The sequence below is a fragment of the Filicampus tigris genome, chromosome 5 (assembly GCF_054856515.1).
Source record: "Filicampus tigris isolate MCC_2025a chromosome 5, RoL_Ftig_1.0, whole genome shotgun sequence".
NCBI classification, from domain to species: domain Eukaryota; kingdom Metazoa; phylum Chordata; class Actinopteri; order Syngnathiformes; family Syngnathidae; genus Filicampus; species Filicampus tigris.
Genome location: NC_141221.1, coordinates 20,584,556 through 20,603,955, shown reverse-complemented (window position 1 = coordinate 20,603,955; position 19,400 = coordinate 20,584,556). Strand labels below are relative to the sequence as shown.

Below are 19,400 nucleotides of genomic sequence, written 5' to 3'. Positions count from 1 at the left end.
ATAATGAATAACACTAAAATTTACCAGATTTACCACAGTTTATTTACAATATAATATGTAACATCCTGTAAAAAGTTCACGCATGTATATATGTGAGCACACGATAAGAGCACATCCGGGAAGGAAAAATAAACATTTCATACAGGAATGCATTAAATGGTTCACGAAAAGCTGGCTCAATATACTGTATGAGTGTTCAAGTAAGACAAGGTCTGTACTTGCTGTTTGTTTTCAGAGCTGGGCAGTCCGTAACCTTGGCCGGACCGGTCGGACCCTCCGGCCCGGCTGGATGCCAATTTTTGGGGCGGAGGGGTGGGGGGGTGACAAATTTTTAAAAAATGGCTGGACTAAGCATGGCCGGAAGTGGATTTTAGTCCGGCCCACTAATCGGCCCTCATGCGTTTGTCGTGGTCGCGAGGCGGCCAAGTGATCATTTTTATGAACAAGGGCGGAGGGTCGCGGCCGGAAGGGTACCCAGGCCAAGGGTGGAGGGTCGCGGCCGGACCGGCAAAAAAGGGTCAAGTGGCCAGCTCTGTTTGTTTTGTATATCCTTATTTCTCTGTGCAGTTAGTTATAATGCAATGGACTTCACAAATCATGAAGAAAACCAAAAGTTCATATATTATCTTCTGTAGCACTTTTGTGTCTGCACTTTTACTTCTATATTCACTTGAGTGGTTAGTTCAGTGCAAATGAAAATTCTACAGGGACATCAGAATGGCAATAATAATCATAACATCTGAACAAAAAAAGCAGCAGAAAACTTGGAATTGGCAGTTCTTTCCTCTGTTTCCCTGCTCCATTTATAGCCATTTGATTATTTTACCTGACACAGCAGAGGTACCCAGACGAGGAGAAGTGACGGAAATACAGAACCCTTAATAGGATTACCCAATCACCGAAGTATTACCTCTAATACTCCTCAACAAGCGGAGCGGAACGTTGAAAGTCAAGCTGCCGTTCAGCCTCCTTGGCTAATTGAGGATATCGAGGCTCCGATGGGTCAGAAGCTCATCAATCCATACGACTGCACACCTCATAGTGTATTTCCATGGAGAAATATTTCATTCTCATTACCCCGGCTTCTCATCGACTGTCTCTGTTGCTTCTTGTTCATCGTCGTTTTGTTTGAAAAGTCCGTTGACTATTTAAAAGTGCGTGCTGCTCACTGGCGGAGGGAATCGGTACGGGGGAAGGACGGTCATTGGGCTCGGCCGGTACCCGCTTGGCCTCAGACCATCCATCTCCGGAAGTTGGCGCCCCAGGTTGACGTGCAGGTGAGCATGGCAGTAGTCCAGCACTGACGGCTCACAACTGTACGTCAGCGCTCTCAACTGCAGCGGAATCTAGAAGAGCAGAGGAAGCGCAAAAAAGAGAGTGGCACACACATGAGCTCTTTAAATCAGTCGCAAAGCCTCCATTTCAACATTTTATCCACTCCAAGAATATTTCCAATTGGCTTCATTTGCTCATGGCACTGCGCTGTCATTAACACAGTCTTGGCTGGTGATATGGAGCACGCCCCAAGACCTGAAATATGTGCTGCTCAAAAACCAGCTTTCAACTAGAATGATTTATATGCAAGATGAAAGCCTTGAGCAAGAGTGCACACATACTTTCTGCCCTCTTTTAAATGGAATCAAGGCTCCATTTAGAAGAGAGTGCTTATTATATTAGCACTTAGCTGATTCCTGCACAGGGGGTATTTAGGTTTACCTGCAAGTGAGGTCGGACTTGTATCAATTGAATGGCAATGAGGTCTAATGTATCTGCAGATGCTATGCATATAAATGAATTAACTATTATACTCACCTACACATTGTGACAGAGTATATGTAGAATAGTATCTGAATAGTATAATGGCACACTATTATTATCTGCAAGTCTTAGGATGCTATTAGCTTTGTGGTTGCAATGATATTTTTCAGAGCAGTCACGTAGGTTTTAGAACAATCGATGCCTCCTGATTCATATTATTGTGAAATTTGTTGTTCAATTGGTTTGCCTTCATTTAAAATGCTTCCTTAATTGTATGCCATTTTGACACTTGTGATCCTTGGGTACTGTACATTTCACCGCATGCTACACAAGTACACACGTGACTTTTATTTCATTCTTCTATTTTAGCCAGAGAAATATTTATCTGGTCCTAACACCATTGCTATAACAAGATATCTAATGGTGGCCAAAGCTCTTTTTTCACAGTATTGCATATTATACAAAATTCATTTGAAAGCAGAGCGGTGTACTGGACAGTATATAAGGCACATCATACGCTATACAACATTAAGTACATAACAAGGGGATGAACAATCACAGACACACACAATAACGTATCATATAGTTTTAAATAGAACATTAGAAGAAGATAAGATAAGATAAGAAGGCCTTTATTTGATCCCACAGTGGGGACATTTTCAGTGTATCATTGTATCATTGGAGTCGGCCATTCAGTTATTAAATAGCGGTGTTTCCTTTTATAGAGAATGATGAATGACTACATCCGTGATATTGTTTGTTCTTTGTTCCAGTATTATACCAGTACAAGTCTCGAGAGACTTTTCAAAGTGCCACATGTACAAAGTAAAAATCACTGCTTACTATCACAACTGCACCGGGGGATCATCTATTATTAAATATTCTGTTTTGAAATCATTTGCTCAAATCTCAGAGGGATTTACTTAACACTAATTTCATTCCCCATTCTGTCTGTATCTAGTGTTGGTCAAGATTCACAATGCCATCAGCAGCCCAATCTGGCTTTGTTTGTTCGCTGCTGAAATTGGGAGATTAGTCGGAAACACCTTTTTGTCTACATTTGAACTTTGCACACCGCTTTTCGAAGAAGTAATGAAAAGTAAATACGCAGATGTAAAATAAGGAGAGTCTCGGTGTGTCTTTATCTGGGCTTCCTCTGTACAAATTGCTGAGGAAAGAGGACATTGTGGGCTTGTTTTCTCCAATTAATGGAACCGTAAAAGTCAAGGCTGTAAGTGGTGAAGTCGCTATAAATGTGTTTGTTTGAAGCAATCAGCCTTTCCCGCTTGCTCTACAACTGTAGATGCACTTCCTACCTTTATCTCCTCAACATTTCTTGCCTTGTCTGTTTAGCTTTTACATTGCTAGCGAATCCCGGATGTAATCCAAAGGAGCCATAAAATCACCTGAGCTGCTGGTACTGAGACAATAAATTGTTTTTTTTGCCTCTCACAGTTAAACTGAAAGGACTTCTCCACATCTGTAAATACATGAATAAATACACGCCTTTGGAAGATGACGTTCTCCTATTATAAAGGACTAGTCATAAAACACTCTGAATGCAGTAGTCCCAACAACACAAAAAGACGTATCATACTCTTGTGCACGGTGAAACAGAGATTCAACCCGCTTTATTGTACAGTTATGTGGACGGGTATCATTTAAAGCATCGGTCCCCAACCGCCGGGCGGGCCGCGGCAATAGTTTTTGACTTTAGTTTCAGGGTTTTCCTTGTGTTCCTCTGTCTGTCTGTCTCGTTATGTTATCGAGTCCCCAACCCCAAGAAATTGGGCTGTTTTGTACTCACACAAAACAAACCAAGAATCAATTTGACCCAATTAGTGGATCGGTCAGTTTTTGACCCACATTGGGTTATTGTTGACCCAAGTGTGTAGTATCCAGGTGGCACTCTCAGCCACTTGAGGAAAAACTGATTTCTTGATTTGTTTTTCTTCTTTTTTTTTTACACCAGCTGTGGTACTGAATGTGCAAACATAATCTGCTTTCGAAACTAGGCTGAGGTAGGAATCTAAGTATGTACCTCAAAGTGCACTATTCAATGTGCAAAACATTTCAAGTAACATCCCATTTTGTTTAAGTCACTTCATTTTGTGAATGTATTATTTCCGTACTTGTTTGCCCAAAGAACCACACCTTCATTAAAGTGGAAGTCAATGCAAACATTTTTTTTTCAAGAATATTCTTGAACAACATATGTTTGGGTTGACTCCTGCTTTAATTTATTAAAATGAATTTCATTAAATGAAATTTGGATTATACGTTATTCAAAGGCTGCAGGTCTGACAATACAGTACACGTCAAAACCAGGTCTTCCAGATGCCGTTAATATTTTTGGGGTGGGAAATGATCTGCTTCGATTAGTGGTTGCTATTTGTTTTGCTTTTAGTCACCTGCTCATACCTTGAAAGGCTAGCAGGGTTCTTTGAATCCGTTTCAGTTTCGCTGTTGATGTAATTGAAGTCAGTTTGTTTTTTCAAACTGGGCGGGCAAAGCTTCCACAAAAATGTCAGATTTTTTTCCCATACCCGAATCCTAACTGACTTTCTCATACATTTTTTTCCGACTATTATTGTAAGAGGATACCTTAAGGTTTGCCGAGTCAGAGGGAGTGAGGCTGCTCAAAGCGCTGCTGTCATCACACTTATTTATCCCCCCCCATCCAAATACGCATCCCATTTTGATGATGCATGCACCGTGCATGCACCACTGTTGGGTTGCGAAATAATGTTTTTTTACGGCTAATTAAAGCTCATTTACAGTGCTTAGCAGAGATGGGCATTCCTTTCCAAGGACGGTCCTGGACGAATACCCATTTTGAGGACGGAGGATGAGAGGTTTTTATTAAAAAGGATGGACTAAGAAAGGATGGAAGTGGATTTTTGTCCGTCCCTAATCGGGTCAAGTACCGACGGACGCCCATTTCACTGATGACTGACAGAAACGCGCCCAGCCTGTCTTGCCTGTGTAATCCGCCAATTAGGATTGCCAACTCCTTGTAAAATAAATAAGGGATATCTCATCAGCAGAGACAGCCAACCTGACTGCCTTAAACCTTCCTTGCGTGCCTTTTTTTTGGTGGGGGAACCATTTTTAACTATTTAAACCCGAGTTGGTGTCACGATGGTAAACTGGTTGGCACGTCCGCCTCACAGTGCAGAGGTCGTGGGTGTCATACACTGACGCTTTTTTTTGTGTTTTTGGGGTGGGGAGCGGGGTGGACTGGTGAAATGTAAGGATGGAAGCACTTTATGCACCACTTTAAAAGGATGAGGGAAATGAGGGTAAAGTGTCCATCTCTGGTGTTTACCCGAGTTTTTAGAGAAAACGTGACACACTTGAACAAAAATGAACTGCCGTTCAAAAACTGTTCAATGGTCCCAGAATGTGCTTGTTTATAAAAATGTTCACGAAGCAAAAATACACGACATTCAGTTCATGTTTGCCAAAAATAAGAACTCGCACATTTATCCACTTGATTTCATAAAAGAGAAAAATAATATTTTATATAACATAATAGTATATATTTATAGTTAAATCAGTATATCAACAGTCTGTACAGTAAAAATGATGCCTATCTATGTTGTACTCTATTCAGAAAAACAATGGCACACTGTGCCTGTGGTGAGTCTTTGCACCCCCTAACGTCTGGACCTAAAGTGCGTCCATCAGTCCAGAGTTGTGTTTTTTTTTTTTTTCTTTAAAATGAGTGAATAAAATACAAATATTCCATTTAAAATGCTGCCCCCGTTATGGCCACTCCAATGACACTGCCCAGTGGAAAAACTTGAGGGTTGGATCAAATGCCAGGAATGGAAGAAGTAATAGCAGTCAAGCTGCCAAATGCTATTAGAGTGTGAGTGTATTCTCTATTCAATGATCTCTTGACACTTGATTTCTTAGAGCACCTCTAACTGCTGAACATGCCCAATTCGCACTTACTGTTCACATCTTTACCTGATCCCTTTGCACTTTGCCTGACTGAGTACTCAATATTCCAGGATCTTCTGTTGAAGCCCAAGTGATTCTCCTAACTTGTAAATCACCTTGAGTACGGATGTTTGCCAAGCGAGAGCAGGTAAATGCACTGCATATAAATAGGTGACTGACTTTCAAAATGCCTCTGTAGTGTTAAACATTCAATTGACTTATGAAGTCGTTGAAAATCAGTTGACAACTAGGACATAATTCCATTTCCTACTATTTGTTTCAGAAATAGCTACTGAGTTCTTGTCAGCAATATCAATTGTTTTGGTCTCAGTGAACGCTTCAATGACGGAGCATCCACTACAAACTGTCAAGGCATTTTCAATCTTTTCATATGGGAAATAGTCAAATGAAGATGAGGATCATTAAAGTGGTTTTGTTTTATGCTGTATGCACACACATTTGTAAATGACATTGTTTTGCATTTCCCATTTTCAAGATGACTAAAAGTGTTCATATCTGCAAGACTCTTGTGCATCTTAGTGCAAGTAGAATAAAAGCCTTTTTGGCCTAGCCGACAGAGTGTGCATTTAGGTTTTAATTAGGAATATAGGGGAATGTTGGCTGTTGTGGGAGGACCTTTCAGAGAGGTGAGTCATTCGCTTCCACGTTGGAGAGCGGCCAACAGCTGCAAGGGGCTTAAGGATGCATACATTCACTTTTGCCTGAGGCGTAATCATCATACCCACAACTTAAATGGCAGAGGAGGTTCTACGGCTACGCAGTATGGACAGGTGTGCAGTACGCATACATACAGAATGCAATAACTACAGTATCAAACAATAGTCTTCATTCCTCTTAACAATAAGTCATTGTATAGTGAGTCACTGGCTATTGGCCAGGGTAATAAACCAGATCTGGCAACTGCAGCCCAAAATCTTTTTCAAGTGCTGCTATATACATTCAGATTGTAATACGCCATTATATCTCCTTAAAATTTTATGATGCATGTCTTTTTTTATTTTTTCCTCCACCCTGAGTTTGCTTCTGCATGCGCCCCCCAGTTCAAATGACTCATTAGTATTGCTGGATTTGAATTCCCTAGAGGTGAAATGTACTCAGAAATCTCAATTAGGCTGTTTTTTGTTTATTTATTTTTAAAGCACCTAACACCTTGTAAACAATGTTGGTACATCTCGTTGATAAAATCTGTTTACACATTGATGGTGGGACTAAATCCTTTCGTATGCTGAGTATGAACATCATCTCCCTCATCATTTGCTATGGCAACTCACCCCCGCAGGCACTTGCTCCTGACATCGACATGAAGTGTCACAAAGAGGCTTACAAGCCATCAATGCCACCAAAGTATGGACTCTTAAGGATGATTTCTAAATTAAGAACAGTTTTGGTACATGCAAGAGATCAACAAGAGTTTATCTACATACTGTATAACACTATGGGCTTGATTTACTAAAGATTTGAGCATGCATGCCAAAACGGACACAAACTTGATTACTCGTGCAAAAGGATGTGGAAGCTGATCTAGTAACCGACCAGATGCACCAGGACAATGTCTGATTAAAACGCAAAATTGACACATTCATTTTGCGCGTTATGGGAGCTATTCCGGCAGATTAATTTAGCCGTTGCACATGGGCATAGTTAGTCATTTGATGGCAAACTCATTCATAGTTCCCTCCACATCCCTGTACTGCAAAATGTTTAATATTAATGATTATAATCAACTAAAAAGTGTGAATTTGAGAATACTGCCCTATTTCCTAAACTGGATAGAGTCCTAAAAGTGGAAGTCAACCGAAACATATTTACTAAATGTAATATTAATTACATTAGTTTCTATTAACTCTTAAAATTGAAGAGATAGTCGGCCTGTAGATTAAAGCAATGACGAATTACAGTAATATGAAAACAAAAAAAATCCAAGCTCTACATTTACATTTTCTTCTTTTACCCGGAGCGCAAAGTCCTTACGGCTGAGCTACACCCGCTCCAACAGGGACAGGAAGTGAAACTGCCCGTACAAGTACCCCTTAAACAAATCAAATACAGTGCAGCTCAGCCTCTATCCAGAGGATGTCAGGGCTATTGATATCAATATCAAAATATCAATCCTTTTGGCGGTATGTCAAACTTTTGAAATCTTTTGAACTGGAAAAAAAAAAAAGTAAAAAATATCTCCCCCTCTCTCTCTCTCTCTCTCTCTCTCTCTCTCTCTATCCATCCATCCATTATCTATATCGCTTGTCCTCACAGGGGTCGCGGGCGTGCTGGAGCCTATCCCAGCTGTCTTCGGGCAGTAGGCGGGGGACACCCTGAATCGGTTGCCAGCCAATCGCAGGGCACACAGAGACAAACAAACATCTGCAATCACGATCACACCTAGGGGCAATTTCGAGTGTCCAATCAACTTACCATGCATGTTTTTGGAATGTTGGGAGGAAACCGGAGGACCCGGAGAAAACCCATACAGGCACGGGGAGAACATGCAAACTCTACACAGGGAGGCTGGAGTCGGGATCGAACGACCTCTGAACTGTGAGGTGGACGTGCTCTAGTCGACCACCGTGCCGCCCTTATATATATATATATATATATATATATATATATATATATATATATATATACATATATATATATATATATATAGAGAGAGAGAGAGAGAGAGAGAGAGAGAGAGAGAGAGAAAGCGAGAGAGAGAGAGGGAGAGGGAGAAATATAATGGCAAGTGCAACCCATTATCATAACAACACGTGGTCTCAATAGCAAAAAGTGGAAAAACTGACACATATCTAAAGAAAAACCAAAATGTTTTATATTGTAATACAGCATGTGCTATAGTATTCAAAATGTATTTTTACTGACTATTTTTTACTATGTAATTACATCTACTTTCTAAAGCATTTGTCAAAATAACCATAATCCCACAGATGTGGGGGATTTATCAACTCCTAATGCTGCTCATCCTATTTTCTGCTCATCAATGTGAGCAATCCATGATGAGATTTGCTTTTATTTTCTGGATGGACCATGTATGAACCAACTCTTGTGTTTTTTTCTGGTGAATGTAGATAGAAATAACCCCGATTTGGTGCCCGAAAAGATAGTTATGCAGATGAATTCACACAAAATATTATACAATATGTTGATAATGCATGTGATTCACTCCACGTTTGTGGTTATTTTTTTTCTCTGCGGCACTCTGGCTGGGACACTCATGTACAATCTGTCTAAATGCTCATCTCATAACAAAACTCAGTTGAATAATCATTTGCAATTGCAGTTGTATATTTGGATTGGTGTAATGTGTGACATTTCATCATCAACGCACAAGACTTTTTTGTCATTTGATTTTTTTTTTTTTTTTAACAACAGTGACAAATCATGCATGTTTGGTTGAGCTAGATTCAGCTTTCAATCACTAACATGCATTTTTGGCATTAAATACAGTTGCCATCCCGCTAATCTTTATGACAAGAAAAATAAATCTGCTGCATAGGCTTTTTGTCTTTGGATTGGAACCTACAGTGATCCAATTTGATCATATGCCAGATGCTGTTTACATGCACAAATGTATTAAACCATCTTACATAAAATGAGTCTTTTTTTTTTTTGTTGTGTGTTTGCTGAGTCAAACAATACAGCAACAAAATTCCATTTGAATTGGAAAAAAAAGTGCAGCATTGGCCTCCCCCATGTTTGATTACTTTGGCACCACGCTTGTGTTTCTTTTCACTTTTATCATTGCAGCAGTAAAATGAATCATGAACATGTCACTTCTTGTCTTTAAAGTGACTACCGTTATCACAATTTACACTTACTGGCCACAACATGCACACTCTAATGAGAGTGAAAACAAGAGCTAAAACTATTATTAAATGCCTATAGTTGACAGAAAGATATGTATACATGTTATCCATACTGTAGATTACTTTATGATTTACAGGTACATAGATTGCACTTATTTATTTATTCATTTATTTCTGTTAATCCATCCATTATCGATACCGCTTATCCTTACAAGGGTCGCGGGTGTGAAGCCTATCCCAGCTGTCATCGGGCAGTAGGCGAGGTACACCCTGAATTGGTTGCCAGCCAATTGCAGGGCACACAGAGACAGACAAACATACACACTCACATTCACACCTATAGGGGCAATTTAGAGCCATCAATTAACCTACCATGCATGTTTTTGGAATGTGGGAGGAAACCGGAGTACCCGGAGAAAACCCACTCAGGCACGGGGAGAACATGCAAACTCCACACAGGAAGGCCGGGGCCGGCATCGAACCCAAGACCTCTGAACTGTGAGGCGGATGCACTTACCAGTGGGCCACCATGCCGCCCTCTGTGAATCCATACAGGTTTTTAAAAAAAATTTTTTTTAAAAAAGACAAGAAAAGAGAGGGAACTTTGTCCTTGAAAGACTTGACAGACTCAACCTTCCCCGCTTCTACCCCGAAAAAGAATACGCATAAGGAACAACATGTAATAGAAAGTGACCAAAAAGAAATTATGATATGGACATCCATCTTTCAGTATTGTTTTTAATAAATTGCACAAGGCCAAGTCATTTCATTTACCAGTCTCATTTATTCCACACGGAGATAATGTAGCAAATCAAAGATAATGCAGCAAGCACAAAAGCATTATGAGGGCTAGACCGACACAGAGTCATGCTTAATGATAATACATAACAGTATAATCACCTTTGCTCAGATTGAATGCTCATTGTTTACTCGCTTGGCTGCTTTAGAAAAAAAAGGCATTATTTTGTTTGACAGACAAGATACCACACAGTTTGTGCACACTGTTTTAGCTTGTCAAGTGCTTTAATCAAGGCTGCAAGTTGTATTCTGAGAGGTGATCTTTTCAACAGGTCTCTCATTACATGTCTTCTCGCCAGGGATGTACTGTAACCAAAATTCTATCCGGTAGTACAGTATCTGTCCAATAGAGGATGGGGGGGGGGGGGGGGGGGTGTTGGGCAGGGTGGTTCTGCTTTTACAATGGTAATGTTGCTGTTCAGAATTGATTGACATTGTCAGAAAGGTTTTTACTTAACTATTTGATCATTATTGTGGTTGTAGTTTGCAGTGGTGTAAAGCTACACAGCATCGTAAGAGCTGCATCTAACATTTGGGTGATCTGAGACAATGTGCAGAGCTGTTGTTTTCACAAAAGAGGTCTCAGATGCTGTTGGTCAGTATATCATTTATGTTCAAATTAAGTAGAGCGCTAATCCTCATTTACATCTTTACGAGGGAACATGCGGACGATGCTCCATGGACAGAATCTGCAAAGCAGCGACCAAATATTTATTACAGTGTTTCTCTATATTTTTAATCTTCACTCAAATATTCAATGAATTTTATTGTCATACCAACACACATTTCCACTTGTTATAGCACAAATATGATATATGTGTATAATCCATGGAAGTACATAAAAAATTGTCAGTTACAGCAATTTCAATGTTGGCATGCTGAACATGCCTCAGTCTTGAGAAACACGGGTTGAAGTTTTGTCACATAACATCTTTCTTTGAAATTCATCCTTAGCAACTAGTACCTGAGGAAAAAGATATTGACCCCCAAGGAAGTGTTGAAAGACCACAAGGAAATAAATTCCAATGGCAAGTAGGAACATCATCTGAGACTTTAACCTTTTAAAATCTGAAGAGGTTTGACATCTCAACAGATAAAATGGGGCAAAAATGATGATTTCAACCTCAAAACAACTTTGAAGATCCCATTAAGCTTACAATTAATTTCCTGAGGCATCATCTGCCAAGGTTTGCTTGTTTTATTGTTGCTATTTGATTGTGTGTGCATGTGTGTGTGTGTGTGTGTGTAGGAGTGCATGTTTTTTATGATGTCAAATTACTGCAATGGGAAATTTTAAGAATTTTGTGTCACAAGATTATTTGCCATTTGGTGCGGCCCGTGATGAGAAGGTTTATTGATATTTTATCATAAACGTTATATTGCAAATGAATTTAGCCGCGTCGATGTCACGTGAGGAGCGGGATTTGGACTAGCAGATAGCAGATGCGACACGGAAGTTTAAAAGTATAAGTCTTTATCAACGAAAACAAAGTAACTACAGAGAGCAGGACTGGAGGAATTCTGACTGGAAGAAAGCTTACGTCCTCACTTGAAAGAAAGTTTGACGTACTGACGTGTCACTGAGTCAATCGAGCTTATAAACTGTAAGACATCTGCACTATATGACATAATAAAGAACAAAGCATAAAAGGACAATAGCAACTGCATAACAAATGATACATCAAGGAACAACCAGTCACATCAGTACCCACCCCGTGAAGGGGCACCAACCAGGGCCCAGTATCCAGAGGAACAAAAGACAAGGGCAAAAATCAAAAGCATTGAAAAAAACATGAATCCAAAAAAAACAAGAATCAAAGTAACTAAACAAACACTACGAAACCAGCTAAACTAGGATTTTGACAGCAAAAAAAGATAAAAGTAGTTAGACATTGAACCAACAAAGACCGAAAGAGAACAATAAACCAAACACAAACAGACGAGACGAGCAACACCTGGACAAGACACAAAGTGCATAGAGGGAGCTGATTGGGTAACACAAGGGATCGGGAAAATGAGCACAGGTGGACGAAACCTGCTTCACTTGGACCAAAACAGAAAGCAAACACGTGACAAAGACAATGAACCAACAAAGACTGAAGGAAAGCGAGGAGCTAAATACAAACTGATGAGACAACGAGGAACACCTGGACAAGATACAAAGTGTTAGCGGAGTCAGAGGGCGGTCGCAGGGCCTGCGCTACTGGAGCAGGGTTGGAGCCTGGTGGTACCAAGGAAATGGGAAGGGGGTCTGGCACTGCCAAGACGTTGGGACGGGGGCCTGGCACTGCCGAAGAGCCGGCATTGGTGCCTGCAGCTGCCGAGGTGCTGGCATGGGGCCCTGCCTCATCAGCCTGCCACCATAAAGGTTGGGACACACAAGAGGGGCCGAGAGAAGGTAAACTAGAAGAAACGGGACGAATGGGATAACTGAAGAAGTACACAGTGAACGAGGTGACGAAAAAGCTGCTGGGGGAAGTGGCTTGGGTATAGGTTGCGAATGCCACGACTTGGAAAAGGCGGGATTATGGGAGGAACCAGAACCTTTACTTGGCCACCTACGTTGACCAACAGTTAGTTGACTATAACAGTTAGATAAAGTGTGGGTTGATTGATCATGCCTGGAAACTAAGACTGGGTGTAGGGATGACGTGCTAAAGATGAGATGTAACACTATTCACGTGTGAGTTGAATAAACAGAGTTCGTGCAGTGAAGAGAGTATGAGTTTGTGAGAACTTGTGGTCCTACTGGGGTGAGACAATTGAAGTTCTACTAGACATACTTCTATTTACGGAATAAAATAGCTGGCAGATCAGCCGCATGTAATAGAAATTATGTTTTTATTTTCTCTTTCCTCTGCGACCCAGTAGTAAATGATCTACGCCCGTTACTGGGCCGTGGCACCGTTGTTGGGGACCCTTGCAACAAATATGCTCTACTTAACCTTGAGGTAAGATTCCCAATACATGAGTCAAATTAAATCATTTTGTTCCACGTGGGAGCAATGGGCAGCACTGTGAGAGCAAAACAGCCATAACCATCCCATAAAATAAAAACACTGAGCCATAAATACTGAAGGCATTCATTGAGAGTCTAGACATCAAAACAAAGGCAGGTTAATATTCACTCTCTTTCTCGTTCTGGTCCGATCAAATCCTTAGAGGACTGTCTGCCTGCCGAACAAATTAATACCAGGTATGATTTGCAGATTGCGTTGATTTAGTTTGAGCAAGTATTTTAATGTGATTGTGATTGATAGACTGAGAGGAGATCTATTCATCACACTACTAACGAGTAGTTTTCTGTTGTAAAAACAACACTTATACGGTAATGAAGTAGTGAAAATTTCCCCACTGTGGGATCAATAAAGGCCTTCTTATACTATGTAGCTTACAACAATATACAGAATGCACATACAGTACTCCTCAAATGGGAGGCTGTTCGCATTTAAAAGGAGCTCCTGCAAAGTGGCAGCAAAAGGGAAATGTGTTGATTTTCCCATACGGCCAGTCTATTTCAGAATCGGTCTAAGCGTGTGATGGCCAACCCCACCCCCTGTCGGCAAATAACTTCCGTACTCTTAAGTCCCCCAAAGTCCCCCTCCCGTCGACGATAAAGTGCATGACGTCCTCCGACCATCCTACAAATACTACCTACTTACAGTCACACAATGTTATAAAATCTCCACTTTCACCTTAAAAATGCCTGGGAAAATAGACCAATGTCATTGGTTAATTAGATGTTCAAACCTTTCAGCTAATTGACACACTGTGGGAGTTTATAGAACAGGGATTTGGCAATTGACGGTGGGCAACGCTTTGAGTGGCCCTTTGATTAATTTTTCCCGGCCTCCAAATATTTTCTTTTACAAACTCAAAATATTCTCCAGAAAATGCTCATTATATAACATTCATTATAGATTCCTTACAGACAACAGGGGGAAATGTGGAAAAACAATCCCGGAAAAATCAGAAAATACCCAAATTATCTGGCTTGGCAGCTGTGGGGTCCAAACATATTTCAATGGGGGCCAGTGCCCCCATGCCCCCACCTCTAGCTCCACCGGTGTCAGTATCTCCATGTACCCAACACTACTTTTTGTTACTTTGTGTCATAAGTGAACAAGTTAACTACCTTTTGAAGCTCGAGGGTTGCTGTTGCTGAGGTGCAATCCTTCAATCACTAATTAGCAGTATAGAAAATAGCTCTGACATTTATACTGATATGACCTTTCCTCTCACATGCACATTTCATGCAGTATTCAAACCGCTCCAAATAACTGAAAGGTTTTTTTCTAAAGAGTCCTTTCAAAAAGGGAATACTATGTTTTTGATTTTTGTCCGGTATAGAATGGAAAGGTATTTTTACAATTAGTGTACAGTTATTAACTTTTCCTCTGCTATAAAAAGCATCTTGAATCTGCTTTAATCCAACTGCAATCCCCAATAATCCTGAAAAATTTGAAAAATAATGGTCGAAAAGGGGTCACTGAAAAGTGCAAACGTGCTGATGTCCGTCTTCTGTTGAATTTTATTTTTAAAAAACTTAAAAGAAGATCGGAAGAAGGTTAGCACTAAATAGAAACTTTCATCACATGATGGAAACAGTGACATGAGTATTAATCTGATCACAATTTACTTCTACCGCCTACATTTAAAAACAGACATTGTACACTTATACATTGTATTCCTTATATATATATATATATATATATATATATATATATATATATATATATATATATATATATATATATATATATATATATATATATATATGATGGTTATTTTCCTTTATCTCAGGTGACAACATCAAGGAAAAAAGACTTAAATAGTGCTCTTAAACAACATGCCACAGATTAGGTGATTGTTTTCTTCTTTTTCTCAGTATGAGCACGACATAAGTTAATAAAAGAGGGAGTTTACAGAGAAGTTCTTATTTACCTTGTGCCAAGTTATCAAAATGGCTATAGTATAATTGACAGTAAAAATGTATTTTGACAAGGGCTGTCAAAATTAAAGCATTAACTATGGAGATTAATTTAAATGCACTAAAACATTTTTTTAACTCATTTTATTTACTTCCTGTGGCTGCTTCCGTCTGCTCACTCTGCAGCCAAATTTAGAGGAGGGTCACTGTCGCAAAGACAGACTTTTACGTAGTTTTACTTTAAGACGTTGCTTGGCAGCTCATTGGAGAAATCCAAAATAATTTGCACAATTTGCACAGCCAAATTCAAATAGCATATTCGTTGTATGTCTTTGGTGTATTGTTCAACTGTTGTCTTTTACAGGAAAAGAATCGTATTCAAGGATCAAAGAAAGCTATTAGAACAGACTTTGAATCGAAATCTACTTTTTTTCCACATTAATTAAAACGATTTTACTCATGTAAATAACGGTTCCAAGATTGGTAAAAAGTTGTAGATAAAAAATACAATTAATCGTGATTAATTATGGAAAAGTTTGCGATTAATTAGTTAAAAAAACGTCATCGTTTGACAGCGCTAGTTTTACATTTACTTTTTGTACTGAAGTTTATTTCAGAGTCTGCACATTTTTAGTTTTTCTTATTAATAAGTTGACTTCAATCATTACCTCTACTGTTTTTCTGATTTCACACAAACTGTATTCCTTCTTTATTATAGAGTGTCAGTTCTTTTCCCACCTTCGCAATAAGGATATAACAATATCAAAAACTGATTTTTGAAGGAACACTTTTTAGTGTATAGCATTAACAATATCTATCTATGTGACATACTTAAATTTACAGTGATATACAGTATTTTAAATGTTTACATAAATGCATAAATGTCTCCTTGTTTAGGACTGCGAATGTTGTGGAGCCACTGCTCTCAGTACCAGAGTGCAGGCTTTTCACTCCAGTCCAGTTGCCATGGCAATAACTGAAAAGAATGGGCTGTATGTCCAACTCTTCATGCTGTGGAAGACCGTGTGTTAAGGGAGTGCGTGTATTTTATGTGTTGTACACTCTCATTATGTGGACACTGCATTTAGTTTCCTCTCTGACATCAAATCTTTACTATTGACCAGAAAACACACACACACACACACACACACACTAACAACCACACACATCATTGTCCTGCTCTAATTCTGATCTCCTCTCAAACATCGGATTAGTTGAAGATCCAACATGCTTACGTTTGGTCACATAGTACAGCCGAGACAATGAACTACACGGGAGGGGGGGGCGGAAATCTGATTTGTTTGATCCCTTTGGGACACGTCTTCGACCTTGAAAGGGCCAAGAGGCTATCTGCTTACTTTAAGTGCTACTGTATGGAAAAACCTCTGAACTCAAAGGGAATTGCCTTTACAGGGGCTCCTGTATATACAGATATATAACAATCCAGTCAAAAAGATGTTGTTTCATGCATTGTGACGACATATTTTTATGCAGCCACACAAACTATAGTTCATTATACTGTATGTACACCTTTCATAAGCACCATAGCATCGTCAAAGGACCACCCTAGCTTTTCCATGAAACTGTGAAAGAAGGTGAGGGCTCCTATTATTTTAATCATTCCATTTAAGTATGTTAGTAGCCTGACATATGGACAGACTAAACTATCACATATAAATAAACACTAATACAAATACGGTGCTGCACTTGTTGTCAAACATTGGTGTCCAAAAATGCATGTGACTATAGCAGCTAAAGTCAACAGAAGTAACTGATAATTGTACAGTTCAGCAAACGTGCGCAACTACCAACCAGAATTGACTGGTTGTCACCATTATCATAGACCAGTAGGTGAAATCAAATTAGTAGGCCATATCTTGTTTCTGCCATGTCAAACGCCCTTCATGCATCCATGCTACTTGGTCACTTCAGATATACAGCTTGAAGGAGAAAAAAAAAAGAAAAGCAAACATTCAAGGTGATTTGTTGTGAAGCAGCTGCAATGGCAGCGTTAACAAGAAAAACACTTTGCACCCACTTAACGGGCATATTTGCTGCTGCATTGTCAGGCCTGTCTTAAATATTAGAGACGAAGCAGATGGTAGCATGAAGAGCCACAGGTAACACCCAGTAGGCCTACAACTTTTTTTTTTTTTTTGCCAATGCGACACTCATCACTCACACAGCATTCTAATCATTGTGGCTTTCAGCCAGACATTGTCATCGCTGTGGTGATTTTGCATGGCACTTGCAAGAGATTAGTCGTCAACGGTTTTCCCCCCTTGGGTTTCCTCATCACAATGAATTGTTAAACTGTGGGCGATGCTATTGTCCTTGTTTGTTCCCTGCCTGTGCCAACTACATGTTGTTTTTGTTATAGGCAAACTGCTGGCACCTTGAAATGCATCATTGCCACGGCAGATGACAAGTTGACGATGGCATTTCCTAAAGAACTTTATGTCACGTTATGATGAAGGAAAATATAGTCGCTGTAATGCACAATATTTGGGTGGGAATGATCATACGCTTTGCAGCTTTTCTGTGAATGTGATGCCAACAGGTAGACACCCTTTGCTCTAATCAGAGGACAGATTTAGTTTTCAGCTAAAATGATTGTCCGTGGCCCCGTGTGCTCCTCTCCTCCTCTGTCTCCTTGTATGCCTTCCCCTGCTTAACTAGTTGCTCTGCAGCCACATCAGTTTGATGGTGCACTTTATTAAGATAAATGACTCTTATCCAGCCCGTGTGCTTGTCATATAGCTACTGTAGGTAGGTAGGTGCACCTTGAGAATCCTGACAAGCATGTCCCTGGAGGTCACCTTGGACAACAGGTTCCCTGTCCCAGTGCAAATATTTGGTAAATGTGACAAAGAAGAATGTCTCAGTTACTCAGTCTGTCTTTTTAGGACAAACCTCACCCGAACATGTGCGATTGAAGCGCTGCAGAATTGTGAGACACTGAATGATTACAACATCCAGAGAGTTCCATTTGATTCAACAATGCTCACAGTGGAGCACTGATAACAAGCAGATTAAGGGATAACTATTAATCTACTACATTCACCAATCACATTAACTCCAAAAGAGGTCTCGGCTGAAAGCCGCTGCCTTATTTTTAGCCTGGACAGTGGGGAGACCGTAAAAAGAGCAACTTGTGTCCTCGTCAGACAAAGCTGATTAAAGTTCCTGCACTAATAGAATTACCGTACATTGTTTGTTTTGTACGGCTTTAGCTCACTCTGGCCACTTTCATCACAGCACTTTCCTACAGGTCACATTCTCCAGTCACTAATCATGTCAAGCCACCTCTGGCTTTGTTATTTTGTTTGCCTTTTTCATAGTGGTCATTTTGAGGTGGGTATTTTACTAAAGTTTGCTGGCCCGTCATATATATATATATATATATATATATATATATATATATATATATATATATATATATATATATATATATATATATATATATATATATATTTTAGGGGTGTAACGGTACGCTAAATTACATTTAGGTTCGGTTTCAGTCAGATGATGCCGTTTTAAGTGTGTTATTATGTAAGACGTGCTACCTGCAACGTAGCCGCCGATCTGCATGTAGCAATGTCGGCACACAACTTTGGGACTTATCCATGTAGCTTTCCCCATCTCCAATTTTAACAGGAAAGCCAAAATGGCCCCAAACAGGAGACCGCAGTGCACAGGGGGACCTTCGGGCTCTGGCTTGTTTGCATATGCCATAATAATGCCATTTATCAATGCATTTATGATTTATCACGGCTTCTGGCGTACTGGCTCCTCATCTGTGCCCCAACTCTCCTACGCGTGCAACACTTAATAGCGTCCGTGTGAAAACTCGCCACCTCGCCTGTAAGCTAGCGCTAATAATAAAAACTGATCAGAAACGGTACGCAAGTGGACAGAACCAAACATGCCGTATTAATACACCCACGTATACCGTTACACACACACACCCAGCCCTACGCACACCCACACACACACACACACACAGACATAGAGCCGGGCATTTTTAAAAAAAATGTGCGGTCCGTTTATCGCCTTCTGCCTACAGCTGGCGTACCCTTCCGTCGTCCGTTAATCTGCTATTTTGTCTGACCGGACCAAATAGTAATTGTCTATAGGCT

General features: G+C 40.0%; 1 protein-coding gene across 4 annotated transcripts in view; it reads right to left on the bottom strand.

Annotated features, from left to right (window-relative positions):
- Positions 1 to 25: 25 nt before the first annotated feature.
- LOC147147725 (leucine-rich repeat transmembrane neuronal protein 4) overlaps positions 26 to 19,400 on the bottom strand; it is a 55,454-nt gene continuing 36,079 nt past the window's right edge. The window contains exon 3 of one of the 4 annotated variants that reach the window (XM_086031757.1): positions 26 to 1,346. In XM_086031757.1, the coding sequence (XP_085887883.1) occupies positions 1,149 to 1,346 (198 nt within the window). In that variant the 3' untranslated portion in view covers positions 26 to 1,148. Of the gene's footprint in view, positions 1,347 to 10,702; positions 11,021 to 19,400 lie in introns of those variants that run through there. The other 3 variants (XM_086031758.1, XR_015086950.1, XM_086031759.1) reach the window with 3 other exon arrangements.